The sequence below is a fragment of the Schistocerca gregaria genome, chromosome 7, assembly GCF_023897955.1.
Source record: "Schistocerca gregaria isolate iqSchGreg1 chromosome 7, iqSchGreg1.2, whole genome shotgun sequence".
Classification (NCBI taxonomy): Eukaryota; Metazoa; Arthropoda; class Insecta; order Orthoptera; family Acrididae; genus Schistocerca; species Schistocerca gregaria.
In genome coordinates, this window is record NC_064926.1 from 309,185,513 (window position 1) to 309,200,874 (window position 15,362).

Below are 15,362 nucleotides of genomic sequence, written 5' to 3' on the forward strand. Positions count from 1 at the left end.
TAGTGTGCATTTCTTTTGGAGTGACCCTCGTATTAGGCGAAATACACTGAAGCGCCAAAGAAGTTGGTACAGGCATGCGTATTCAAATACAGAGATATGTAAACAGGAAGAATGCGGCGCTGCGGTCGGCAACGCTTATATAAGACAACAAGTGTCTGGTGCAGTTGACAGATAGGTTACTGCTGCTACAATAGCAGGTTATCAAGACTTAAGTGAGTTTGAACGTCGTGTTACAGGCTGCGCACGAGCGGTACGACACAGCACCTCCGAGGTAGCGATGAAGTGGGGATTTCCCCGTACGACCAAATCACAAATGTACCGTGAATGTCAAGGATTCGGTGAAACATCAAATCTCTGACATAGCTTTGCCCAGAAAAAGATCCTGCAAGAATGGGACCAACGACGACTGAAGAGAATTATTCAACGTGATAGAAGTGCAACCCTTCCGCAAATTGCTGCAGATTTAAATTCTGGGCCATCAACAAGCGTGGCGTGTGAACCATTCAATGATGCATCATCGATATGGGCATACAGAGCCGAAGGCCCACTCATGTACCCTTGATGACAGCACGACACAAAATTTTATGCCTCGCCTGGGCCCTGTCAACACCAGCATTGGACTGTTGATGACTGGAAACATGTTGCCTGGTCGGACGAGTCTCATTTCAAATTGTATCAAGCAGATGGACGTGTATTGATGTGGAGACAACCTCATGAACCCATGGACACTGCATGTCAGCAGGGGACTGTTCAAGTTGGTGGAGATTCTGTAAAGGTATGGGTCGTGTATACTGCAGGACAAACATGACCCTGACAGGTTACATGTACGTAAGCATCCTGTCTGATCACTTGCATCCAAGCATGTGCATTGTACATTATGACGGAGTTGGATAATTCCAGTAGGACAATACGACAACCCACACATACAGAATTACTGCAGGGTGACTACAGGAACGCTCTTCTGAGTTTAAACACTTTCGCTGGCCACCAGACTTCCCAAGCATGAACATTATTGAGGATATCTGGGATGATTTGCGAAGTGCTATTCGGAAGAGATCTCCACCCGCTCATACTCATATGGACAGCCAGCAGGATTCATGGTGTCAATTTCCTCCAGCATTACTTCAAACATTAGTCGAGTCCATGCGACGAAGTGTTGCAGCACTTCTCTGTGCTCGCAGGGGCCTACACGATATTAGGCCGGTGTACCAGTTTCTTTAGCTCTTCAGTGTATAAAATAGTTATTGTCAGGTATAAAACCATGTATAATAGACTGTTATCGCAGTGTAATATCAGAGTAAATGTGTGGCGTGAATCTGTTCAGTGTTAACACTGATGTGACAACAATCATGGGTTAGCAATATGCACTTATACGGATGACAGTAGCATCACCTAAACAAGGTGTAAAAGGGCGGTTCTAGGCACTACGGTCTGGAAACGCGCGACTGCTACAGTCGCAGGTTCGAATCCTGCCTCAGGCATGGATGTGTGTGATTTCCTTACGTTACTTAGGTTTAAGTAGTTCTGCGTTCTAGGGGACTCATGACCTCAGAAGTTAAGTCCCATAGTGCTCAGAGCCAATTGAGCCATTTGTAAAAGGGCACTGCATTGGTGGAGCTGTTATTTGTACTCACCTTAATCAGGTGAAAAGGTGTCCAACATGACTGGAATTAACAGACTTCGAACGCAGAATGGTAGTTTGTGTTAGACACATGGGACATTGCATTTCAGAAATCATTAGGGAATTCAATATTTCGATCTACAGCATCAAGAGTGTGCCGAGAATACCAGATTTCGGGCATTGCCTCTTACCACAGACAACACAGTGGCTTATGGCCTTCACTTAACGAGCAAGAGCAGCGGTGTTTGCGTAGAGTTGTCAGTGCTAACAGACAAGCAACATTGCCTGAAATCACCGCAGAAATCAATGTGGGACGACGACGAATGTATCCTTTAGAACAATATAGCGAATTTTGGAGTTAATGGGCTATGGCAGCAGGCGGCAGATGCGAGTACCTTTGCTAACAGCACGACATCGCCTGCAGTGTCTCTTCTAGGCTTGTGACCATATCACTTGGATCCTAGACGAATGGAACAACGTGGCCCGGCCAGATGAGTCCTCATTTCAGTTGCTGAGAGCCAGTGGAAGGGATCGAGTGTCCACAGGCACTACAAAACCAAGGACCTAAGTTGTCAACGAGGCACGGTGCAGGCTGGTGGTGGCTCCATAGTGGTGTACACTGTGTTTACATGGAATGGACTTCTTCTGGTCCAACTAATTAAACATTGACAGGAAATGGTTAAGTTCGGTAGCTTGGAGACCATTTGCAGCCATTTGCGGACTTTGTGATCCCAAACAACGATGTCATGTCACTGCGCCATAAATGTTCGCAACTGGTATAAAGAACATTCTGGACAATTCGAGCAAATGATCTAGCCGCCCGGATCACCTGACATGGCTCCCGTCTAATATTTATGGGATGTAATTGAGAGGTTAGTTCGTGCGTAACATACTGCCATGTCGAGTTCCTGCATTACAACAGGCAGGAGGCGGCTCGTCACGGCATTTGGAGGTGTCCCATGACTTTCGTCACCTCAGTGTAATTTTAACAGGACTAAGTACACTCCATAACACAGTTTTTATACATGATGATCCATTGATAGTGACCGGCCAAATATCTCACGAAATAAGCATCAAACGAAAAAACTACAAAGAACGAAACTTGTCTAGCTTGAAGGGGGAATCCAGATGGCGCCATGGTTGGCCCGCTAGATGGCGCTGCCAAAGGTCAAACTGATATCAACTGCGTTTTTCTAAATAGGAACCCCCATTTTTATTACATAATTGTGTAGTACGTGAAGAAATATGAATGTTTTAGCTGGACCACTTTTTTCGCTTTGTGATAGATGGCGCTGTAATAGTCACAAACGTATAAGTACGTGGTATCACGTAACATTCCTCCAGCGCGGACGGTATTTCCCTCGTGATACATTACCCGCGTTAAAATGGACCGTTTACCAATTGCGGAAAAGGTCGATTTCGTGTTGATGTATGGCTATTGTGATCAAAATGCTCAACGGGCGTCTGCTATGTATGCTGCTCGGTATCCTGGACGACATCATCCAAGTGTCCAGACCGTTAGCTGGATACTTACGTTATTTAAGGAAACAGGAAGTGTTCAGCCACTTGTGGAAATTCAACCACGATCTGCAACAAATGATGATGCCCAAGTATGTGTTTAGCTGCTGTCGCGGCTGATCCGCACATTACTAGTAGACAAATAGGAATCTCAAAAACGTCGGTGTTGAGAATGCTACATCAACATCAATTGCACCTGTACCACATTTCTATGCACCAGGAATTGCATGGCGACGACTTTGAACGTCGTGTACAGTTCTGCCACTGGGCACAAGAGAAATTACAGGACAATGACAGATTTTTTGCAAGCGTTCTATTTAGCGACGAAGCGTCATTCACCAATAGCGGTAACGTAAACCGGCATAATGTGCCCTATTGGGCAACGGAAAATCCACGATGGCTGCGAAAAGTGGAACATCAGCGACCTTGGCGGGTTAATGTATGGTGCGGCATTACGGGGGGAAGGATAATTGGCCCCCATTTTATCGATGGCAATCTAAATGGTGCAATGTATGCTGATTTCCTACGTAATGCCCTACCGATGTTAGTACAAGATGTTTCAGTGCATGACAGAATGCCGATTACTTCCAACATGATGGATGTCTGGCACATAGCTCGCGTGCGGTTGAAGTGATATTGAATAGCATATTTCATGACAGGTGGATTGGTCGTCGAAGCACCATGCCATGGCATGCACGTTCACTGGATCTGACGTCCCCGGATTTCTTTCTGTGGGGAAAGTTGAAGGATATTTGCTGTCGTGATCTACCAAGAACGCCTGACAACATGCATCAGCACGTTGTCAATGCATGTGCAAACATTACGGAAGGCGAACTACTCGCTGTTGAAAGGAATGTCGTTACACGTATTAGCAAATGCATTGAGGTTTAAGGGACATAATTTTGAGAATTTATTGCATTAATGTCATATTTACAGGCAATCTTTCTGTAACAGCATGCGTTCTCAGAAATGATTAGTTCACAAAGGTACATGCATCACATTGGAACAACAGAAATAAAATGTTTAAACGTACCTGCGTTCAGTATTTTTATTTAAAAAACTTACCTGTTACCAACTGTTGATCTAAAATTGTGAGCCATCTGTTTGTGACTATTACAGCGCCATCTATCACAAAGCGAAAAAAGTGGTCCAAAAAAACCTTCATATTTCTTTACGTACTTAACGAATATGTAATAAAAACGGGGTTCCTATTAAAAAAAAGAAAACAAAAAAAACGCATTGATATCCGTTTGACCTATGGCAGCGCCATCTAGCGGGCCGACCATAGCGCCATCTGGTTTCCGCCTTCAAGCTACACACGTTTCGTTTGACGCTTATTTCGTGAGAAATTTGGCCCGGCCACGATCAGTGGACCACCCTGTAGATTGACGATATGATTTGTCTTACGATATGATAGCAGTGTATTATTCAAGTTTTATTACATGACGATTACGATTTTATATTTCTCCTAAGACAGTACTGTGAATACTTTTATGTGAGAACCTGATTACAGTCAAACGACTGAAACTGGTTTTATAAGTAAAGTACTTTACCAGCAGCTCAAGACGATAATAAAAAAAATTCGAATGTATGAGAGCTGTGAGACTCCCTCTCCTAAAAATGTATTGGAACCTTTTTTTATTTATCTTCATATGGACTATCCAGGATCACGTAACGACAGTTCTTTGTCTTTCTCTGTCGTTTGCTATTTATCCAGTACTTCTCCTCACGCTAACGTTTCCTTTCTTTCGTCCATGTTGTTCCTGATTTCTTATTTATTCTGTCCAGAAAGTCATCTAAATTTAGTATTTTACTGTCGGTTTATGTAGGTACGATAAGCAGCCAGTCCTTTTTTATGGGTCTGCACCGCGATCGGTAAAAATGGAACCCTTATGGGATCACTTTGTTGTCCGTCTATTGGTCTGTCGGTCTGTTTGTGTGTCTGACTTTTCCGCACAACCATTTTTCTCAGGAACGGGTGGATGTATCAAGTGGAAATTTGTCACATATTAGGGTCTACTGTTCCTTGGCGACGTAAAAAAGTGGTTGTTCTAGGTCAATGCAATCAAAAGATACGGCCATTTATGTCACATACTCGTATTTTGATACTCGCAACCTCGCTCACCAAAACATATAGGGTACTTCCCGTCCACCTCCAATCAAGAAATTTGGCAGGAACCAAGGAGACACAGTTTTAACAAGGAAAAAAATATCCTAAAACTGTTAATTTATAATTATATCAAACGAGAAAAATATTTCTTTTTTGACTTGTTGTTCGTTTTCAAGCTTGAAATTGAAACATTCTCGGAAGTCTTTTAATCCCTTGGGTCGGTATCTTGCCAGTATCAACGTAGATAAGACTCATAAACTGTCAAGACCCTCGATTCTCGGAAGGGGTCGACTGTCTATACACATAAATAAGTTTTTACGGAATCCTAAGAGCACCAAACCTATTCGAAACTGGCCAATTTCTTAATTTAATACCATTTATTTTACGATTAAGTAATTTTTGAGGCACTGCAGGACCGTCGTCGGATGATGGTATTACAGGAACATTATTTTCTAGACCAAATGCAGTTTGACGCTAAGGTTGTTGCGCTGGCGAAAATATCGGAAATTTAGGCTTAAGTTAGCAAAATGTTTACGAAAAAGGTTTCATGATAAATGGACATCGAACGTAAATACAACAAGTTTGCGGATGCCAGTCACTCCATTTAGCCGCATTGTTATCTTTGACAAGAGATGCATTATATCATGGAATAACATATTTACGAGAATTGAAACAGGCTCAAGGGCGTCCTTATGATTGTTTGCGGGGGGTGGGGTCCTAGACGTGGGTGTATGAAACATTTTTTAAGATCTTTGAAGGCGAATGGCGTCATAAAAGAACTCCAGTTCTGACCCTGTTAAAAATATGTGTAATATCAACTTTTATTATTTCTTTTCCCTGAGAGCTGGGATGTGTACATGAAATGAACTTTTGACTGTAGAAACATGGCAATATACTACTACTACAACTAATAATAATAAAAATTAAGAACAAAGGTAACAGTAAACTAACAGAGTGAATTGTTACAAAGTGTGAAACAATTAAAAGTATGGTACCATACTTCCCTCTGATGGTGAGCCTGCAGTGGCTCAAAAACTAGTTAATGGTACAATAAATCATATTTAATTGAAAAATCAACTGTGTGCATGCCTTGCCTACATAAACTGCTAAGTCAAGTCGAAGTTGCATACGGCTAAAATAAATTAGTATTTTATTTTTAAAAGAGCTTCTTTCTGGTATTTGTAAGTCTTTGATGTTGTTTCTTTCTAGTTCTTTGACACATACTGTCTTTTCCATTCCTTTAACTACCTTGTATTACAGGGACACTCCAATTTGGCGCTATACTCTTGCTGACCCGATGCCATGTGACATCCAATTTTCTGTGCACAACTGGAAAACCTCCAGCAACATGACCCCACACTTTAATATATTTCCATTGAGTAATTAATGTTTGGTACATTACTTTACCTAGCTTGTTCTTAAATTTTGGAGGCAGTGTGTTATAATTAGAAATGATATTCGCTTTTAGATTACAAATTTCTGCTTGTGAAAGCACAGATGATGAAAATATCCAGAGTGCCTATGAAGCATTAGCTGGGCAGCCAATTGTTGTGGATAAACTGAACAAAGTGTGTTGGGTAGAGGGAGAGAGGGAACCTGAGGAGATCAAGGAAACCCTTTACCATGCATGGCACGATTTTCTTTTTATAATTACACTTTATAGTTAATCATTCTCTAAAATTTTGCCAGTTTTTGTCAACAATGAGAAGTCGTCAACTCAATAAAATACTTATAACTGTATGAAATTGCAAGCTGTACATATTATCTCTAATCAAAGAGAAGTATAGTCTTGAGGTGACATTTCAACTATGGTTACCATATGGAAAATTTTTAAGGTAGGGTGTTTATTAAAGAAAAGGAGGATAATTTTTGAAAAATAAAGAACTCTCAGAAAGGTATTTACTAAGTGAAATGTCATAAGCACCCCTACAACTTGAACTTTCTTCTAAACCGAACTGTTTTCTACAAACAATGACATTGTTCTTTCCGCTACTCAAATTTCTCTCAAGATCCCCAAACCTTTTGTTTCCAATAATCGTAAAAGCTGTTGGACATTTTACATTTTGCCTAACTGTCACAACACCCTTCTTTAAAATAAGGATATTTTTGCTTTTGTTAACCTGAAATTTACACTTCCTCTTCTTATGCCTGTTACAAACACTATCCAGTGGTTCTTTCACTGGTCCCTGCCAATGAGCTAACTGCAAGTTTTTCTCAAGAAATTAGTATTACAGAAAATAATAGCCAATAGAAAGAAACATGACGGTGATATTTTTTCTTACTCACACCACAGTCTAACTCCAACTTTCCAACCATGACCCAGATATTTGAGGTTAATACTGAACCACTTGGAACTATTTCTTTCACACTTCATGGGCTCATATAATACTATACTTGTTTCAAATTTAAAGGATTTTTCATTGTTAAAATTAGACTACTTGACAAAAAAGGTGAAGCACCAAGAAGGCATTGCTGGATGCCAATGTAACTTCTTACACATACACACCAGTGGTTGATAAGTAAATGACTGTAATTGCAATTTTATGTGAAAGATGCACTATGTGATAAAAGTATCTGGACACCTGGCTGAAAATGACTTACAAGTTCATGGCGCCCTCCATCAGTAATGCTGGAATTCAATGTGGTGTTGGCCCACCCTTAGCCTTGATGACAGCTTCCACTCGCGCAGGGTGGAAGGTTTCTTAGGGAATGATTGCCCATTCTTCAAAGAGTGCTGCACTGAGGAGAGGTATCAATGTCAGTTAGTGAGGCCTGGCATGAAGTCGACATTCCCAAACATCCCAGAGGTGTTCTGCAGGATTCTGGTCAGGACTCTGTGCAGACCAGTCCATTACAGGCATGTTATTGTTGTGTACCCACTCTGCCACAGGCTGTGCGTTATGAACAGGTGCACAGTCATGTTGAAAGATAGAGTCGCCATCCCCAAATTGCTCTTCAACAGTGGGAAGCAAGAAGGCGCTTAAAACATCAATGTAGGCCTGTGCTGTGATAGTGCCATGTGAAACAATAAGGGGTGCACGCCCCCTCCATGAAAACACGACCACACTATAACACTACTGCCTCCGAATTTTACTGTTGGCACTACACACACTGGCAGATGATACACACTGGCAGATGATACACTCTGGCAGATGATACACACTGGCAGATGATATTCACTGGGCATTCACCATATCCACACCCTGCCATCAGATCACCAGATTGTGTACTGTGATTCATCACTCCACACAATATGTTTCCACTGTTCAATCATCCAATGTTTACGCTCCTTACAGGAAGCTAGGCATTGTTTGGCATTTACCTGTGTGATGTGTGGCTTATGAGAAGCTGCTCAAACAAGAAATCCAAGTTTTCTCACATAACTGTCCTAATACTTGAAGTGGATCCTATGTGATGGTCTGTATAGATGTCTGCCTATTACACATTACAACTTTCTTCAGCTGTTGGCAGTCTCTGTCAGTCAACAGACGAGGTCGGTCTGTAAGCTTTTGTGCTGTAGTGTCCCTTCACATTTACACTTCTCTATCACATTGGAAACAGTGGAGCTAGGGATGTTTAGGACTTTGGAAATCTAATGTACAGATGTATGACACAAGTGACACCCAATCACCTGACCACGTTCGAAGTCCATGAGTTCTGCGGAGCACCCCATTCTGCTCTCTCATGATGTCTAATGACTAGTGAGGTGGCTGATGTGGAGTAGGTGGCAGCAAAATGCACCTAACATTAAAAACGTATATTTTTGGGGGTGCCCGGATACTTTTGAACACATAATGTACAACTTCCATCAGAGTGAATTAGCTTTGCTGATGTTTAGTGTTGTTCCCTGGACTGGTAGAATATATAAGATATGTGAACAGCATCAGATGTTGAGTTTTCATATACTCATGTGAGACAGTGTTATCATCACCTGACAGAGTTTGAAAGGTGCCTGATGTGGGTCTCCATTTGGTAGGCTGCTTTAACCAAGCAATATTCAAATGGCATTCAGACATGACTTAGGACTGCATGATAATGTGATGACAAGCGTACTCATAGTCAAGGTTCCAGTTTACACAGTCTGACCAGGGAGGATCACCATATTGAGTGCCATGCATATCATAACCCATCCACATCTGTGCTTGTGATCTGAGAGCAAGTAATGTTCTCCCTGGAACATTCTGTGTCATCTCAGACTTTTGGTCAGAGACTACTAGCAGTTGGACTAGGGAATTGCTGTCCCATGCAAAGACTGCCATTGACGTGACAACTCAAACTGCCACATTTGGAGTGGTAGCATGACCAGGAAGCATGGACTGCTGATGAATGGCATTGCATTGTGTTCAGTGAAGGGTTGTGGTTCTATACTATGCCAAATGATCACCGTCAGTGAGAAGGTGGTGACCTGGGGAGGTGTCCCATTCTTCAAATGATTTGAAGAGGCATAGTGGAATCACTCTTTGTGTCATGGTGTGGGGAGCCATTGGCTGTTTCCAACTCACAGCTGGTAGTGACTGAGGGAACTCTAACAGCACAATGGTATATCATGGATATGGTGCATCCACATGCATTATCTCTCATGTGACTGTATCATAGGGCTATTTTTCAGAAGACCAGAAAGATCCACACATCTGTCCCAAGTAGAGCATTTCTTGGATGAGCATGAATGTTATCTCTGACCCATTGCCAGTATCCAGGATATCAAGAATCAGAGAAAATAGTTGTGGGCTAGCTTGCCTTGTGGGAGGAAACAACAGCATTATGACACCCTTCCCAACCAAATTAATGCATGCATCCAGGTCAGAGGGGGTGCAACACCATACTGATATGTTAGCTTGTACTGCCAAGTTCTCTGTAAATTTGACTCAGTTCTGTAATCGCTCCACTAAGTTCACATACCCTCTCAGTCTATAAGGTTTCATTTTGTTTCCTCCCCCTCTTCTGGGCATTTCAGTTTTCTTTGTCATGCCGCACCATTAGTGATGTACACTTGGAACAAGGGAGAAATTAAATAAAACAAAAAATCATTCAAAATATTTTAAATGTTAGATTCATATATAATAAAATTCAGACGTTTGATGAAATATGCAAATGGCTGCTGGATACGACCAGCATACGAAAAAAGAGTACATGTCATCCTTTTGCTGGATGAGGGTAACTCTAGTTTCAATAAATTTTCAGCTTCTCAGTTTTCCCCTGAAAAGGTTATGTCATTAATAAATTTGTATGGACTGCAGGAAGACTTGAATATAATCAGCATTTGGTGAAATGTCTGACAGCTGACCTTCAACTTGTAGTACATGTTGACAGACAGAATAACTTTGTCAGTCATTCCAAAGATAGTATCACAGTCTTAAGAGAAGTCTAAGTTTTATTAACAAATTGACAGACATTAATTGAAAAAAGTCAAAATGAGCATAAGGAAGGATGTAGAGCAATTTAACTATAAAAAAAACCCTCCACCCAAACAGGCCATGAAGGCACAGTGTTACCAAATAGCTGCCACGCCCTCCTTATCTCACGGGCATCACTGAATGTGGGTATGGAGGGGCATGTAAACACCACACCACTCTCTTGGCTGTTGTCAGTTTCTGTGACCGGAACACTACTTGTCAGTCAAGTAGCTCCTCATTTTGCCTCATGAGGGCTGAATGTGCCCTGCTTTGCAACAGCGCACAGCAGACAAGGACAATCTCCAATCCAAGTGTTGGCTAAGCCTTACAGCACTTAAATTTGGTGACCTGATGCAAATCAGTGTTCCCACTGCAGCAAGGCCAAGGACAATTTAACACCTGTGCATTATTGGGACAGGGTCTTCCAACCTACTGATGATTTGTATAGTCAGTATTTTGACAATGGGTTTGTTGTTAGAGTTGATTATGCATTAACACACCTTGTGAAGAACTTCCACCATGGGTCAAGAATGGTATAATTTGCAATATCTGCCAATGTGAACTGGACTGGGCAAGCATGAGACCATTTGAAACTTTCAATGCATGATCATTTAAATCTGCCTCATACTCTGGATGTTCTTAGTTAGTTATATAGTTTAAATGCTGAGTCGCATAGGCACAATAAAAAGATTCACACACTCATAGCTTTCGGCCATTAAGCCTTTGTCAGCAGTAGATACACATACACACACACGCGCGCACACACACTCATGCAAACGCAACTTGCACACACATCTGCAGTCTCAGAGAGCTACTTAATGGCTGAAAGCTATGAGTGTGTGAATCTTTTTATTGTGCCTATTGTAACTCTGCTATATGATGAGTGGCAACTTTCCTTCTCTGGTATTGTTACATTCCATCCTGGATTTTCCATTGTTTGATTAGTTAGTTATATAGTTAGTTAGTTTTATGTTCCATGGATTATTTTGCATCTCAATGAGTGATTTTACATTCACATCACAAATTAAGTTTTAAATGTAGCTACATGCTGAACATATAGATGTGAGTTAGTAATTCCTATGCACCACCTTTTATACATTGCAATAACAGAAATTATTCTGTGAAATAGAAGGAATAATCACAGAGAAGCTTTTTCAGTTTGTTTTCAAATTCTACTTCGCTGTCTGTCAGACATTTTATATCACTAGGTAAGTGATAAAGACAACCTTATTGTGCAGTAATGAATGCCATATTGCTTTCTGGTATAGTAATTACATTCATTGTCATTCCTTTTGAACTGCAGTGGATTCTTTACAATGAACTTCATGAGGGAATAAATATACTGTGAAGCAGTATTCAGAATGCCCAACTCTTTAAACAGTTGTCTGCAAGATGATCATGAATGAGTACCACATGTTATCTCACAGCATGTTTTTGACATAGAAAATTTTCTTCCTGAAAAGTGAGTTACTATAGAACATATTACATTATTGAATGAAAATATACAAAATGTATCAACATACTGATTTGTATCTCCCCAAGTTTTGTAGTGATTGTAAGTGGAAATATTTGGGAACTGTGTTGTTTTATGGGTTCCAAAATGTGCTTTTTCCAGTTTAAATTCTCATTAAAATGAACAACTACGAATTCTGGAGTTTGTCTTATTTGTTATTTATTCACCATGTGTCACACTTATCATTGTTGTAGTACCCCTAGATGTTCAGGACTGAATATGTTGTGTCCCTATAAAATTGAATGTGAGACCATTGCCAGAAAACCAGTCAATGATCCTTTTAAGAACATTTTTCACAATTTTTTTCTGTTTCTGTGTGTATCCTTGGATTTATTACAATGCTAGTGTAATCCACAAAAAGAACTAATTCTGCTTTTTATGTAGTAGATGAAAGATTCTTTACATAATGAGGGACAGCGGTGGACCTCAGATTGAGCCCCTTTACTGTATTAGCTGCATTACTAAGTACAAGTTTCTGCATTGTTTTTGTTAGATATACCACTCTAGAACACATCACCTTCTCAAAAATTGTATAATGAGCTCAACAATGAAATATGTTGGTTGTATTGGCGTCTTTCGTACCATCTTTCTCAAACAGGGGTTTGGCAGTGGCATATTTCAGCCTCTCTGAAAAAAAATGCCTTCAGTTAGTGATCCATTACATATTTCTCATGAGACTGGGCTTATTATATTTTTCCTACTGAGGAGGGAAGCTACCAAATAGTGTAACAAGCTTGATCAGAAATGTCTTGACACTCTGTGGACAGCATACCAAGGACAAGTCACACATTTGACAATGCACAGGGCAGAGCAATGTGTGTTGAATGTTATCAGGCAGAAGACTTTGATTTCATACATGTGCATTTTTGAACAGACTATTTTTATTTTATTTCATAGTAAAGTAATTTTTGCTTAGTTTTTTAATGATTTATTTGTTCATACTATTCTCTCTATGAATCTAACCCCATACACATTTACAGGTATGAAGATAAACTAATTTTATTATTATTTTTTTATTTAAGCAGTTTAATTTGGTCTCTTTGTCCTTGGTTTGTTTCCCACGGTCTTCTTCCCATTGCTCAGCATGTAATATTTCTTCTTGTAGGTTACTCCAGTGTTGAAGAAGTTCACAGAAATGGCCCTGGTGTCAGGCCTGCCAGTCATCCGACCTCTGTGGATGTTGGATCCAGCAGATCACACCTGTCATCGTGTGCTAGATCAGTTCTCTGTTGGTGATGAGATACTTGTGGCACCAGTGCTGGAGCCTGGTGCAGTGCATCGAGAAGTCTACCTTCCTGCAGGTGTCTGGAGAGATGGAATTGATGGAAGCCTGCGCAAGGGCAGTCGCTGGCTGCACCATTACCATGTTAGCCCTGACCACATTGCCTACTTCATGAAGATGCCAGACAACACTCGGTTTTAATGTTCTCAGATCATTTTACCATGATGATTGATAGAGGACTTAATAAAAATGGTATCCTTACTTGGAAGAGTACAAATGAATAAAAAGCATGAAATAAAAATATTACTCAAAATGTAATGAGAGGAGTTCTCAGAGTGATTTCATTTCTTTCACAAGTTAAGGGGAAATATAGCAAAAGCATGAAGTGCCTTCTATATGAATGCTCTACACAGTTTTTGATAGTGTTACAATTTTGTCTGATGTCATGTTATTTGGTAGTGTTTTACATAGCATTTCAAGACTTCAAATGTTTGTCAGAAACTTAAAGCATTCCATATCATGTACCTGAAATAGTGGTGTGCTACTCAGGAATATGTGCGTCTTCATCTCTCCTGTCTCCTAGATTATGTTGATATATCTAATTTTAAATATGTCTTTTGTAGAAAAATCCAGAGCAAGAACATTAGTTGTACACTGGGAGATGTCATCAGCCCTCTTTTACAGAAACCAAGAAAATAAATGAGACAACAGAATCTCATGAACTGACATGGAGTGACATGAAGTTTTGTTGTTTAGCTCACACTAGGCATTGGTTCAAATCTGAGAACAGATAATAGAAGATTCTTCTATGAAGCATGCAAAAACAATGTTTGTGCTAACAATTACAGTGACCGCATTAAAAGTTCACTGTTAGGTTTCTACTTGGACTGTTGGTCTAGTTTTCATGAACACTGATGAAACAATTAAATAATATTTTTACACTTTAAAGTCATTAGTATTTTTAAGAAGTTTTGCTATAATGAGAGTGGCATTGTTTTTATTATGAACCAAGAGACTGGGACTGGAAAATACTTATGTGCTTGTTACATATCTGTGATAGTTGGTGTTTCATTGGTGACGTGAATTGTTTTCATAATTATTGTTACATATGATAAAATATAAATGCAAAAGACAACTACACGGAAAGTGTAGTTTCATATTTGCTATCAGAAGTCAAACAAGTGAGAAAGTTTGCTGTAGTGTTTAAACCTTCCATCAGATATATGCACAGAATATTTAAACTATAATAACTTGTTATTTTTAAACGCTAAACGTCATTCAAAGTAAAATGACTTAGTGAAATAAGAACCTGAAGAGTCTTATACTCCTTAGAAAATGAACTGTGAAAGTTAGAATATTCACTAATATATTTTTTTAAAATTAGAGAAAATGTTCTAAAAGACACAGCAATTGTACTACATGGATATGTTAATCAATTTGATGTAGCTTCAAGTTTTAATTTCATCTGTCATTGAAGAGTCTTAATTTTTGAACACTGTGACATAGTATTATAAATATATTGAAAGTCATAGGCAAATATATGACAATTTTGTTCCTCTAATTGTTTTATATTTTTTAATCCTTTTTTGTGAGGTGTAATACATACATTCTTTTTTGTTAGGATTTTGAGTTGTTTCCAATTGTTAAGTGTAATTTGGAAAAAAAGAAAATTGAATCAGAAACTGTGAACAATGACTGGGAAAAACTGTCAAGAATTTCCCACAAAACCAGAATGATGATACCTTTTTAATAAAGGAGTAGCCTCTACTTTGATTAGGTGCATAGCTTTTTTAAAGAAAAGTAGAAAGCATAGAATTGTACTCACATTGCGTCAGTCATATTAGTACTTTTACTGCAAGGAGAATACAGTCTTTTAGTGAAACTTAAAGCATAGTTCCATGAAGATACCATTGGGAACTTGATTGGCAACATTTGAACTTTAGATAGGTTGTAGTGGGTCAGGGAGTGACTATAGTTTCAGCAGT

At 39.7% G+C, this 15,362-nt stretch overlaps 1 protein-coding gene across 1 annotated transcript in view; it reads left to right on the top strand.

The window, feature by feature from the left end:
- Positions 1–14,938, top strand: part of LOC126281742 (myogenesis-regulating glycosidase) — a 667,424-nt gene extending 652,486 nt beyond the window's left edge. Inside the window, exon 12 of the mRNA XM_049980929.1 lies at positions 13,261–14,938. Within this exon, the coding sequence (XP_049836886.1) occupies positions 13,261–13,578 (318 nt within the window). The 3' untranslated portion in view covers positions 13,579–14,938. The remainder of the gene's footprint in view (positions 1–13,260) is intronic.
- Positions 14,939–15,362: the final 424 nt, after the last annotated feature.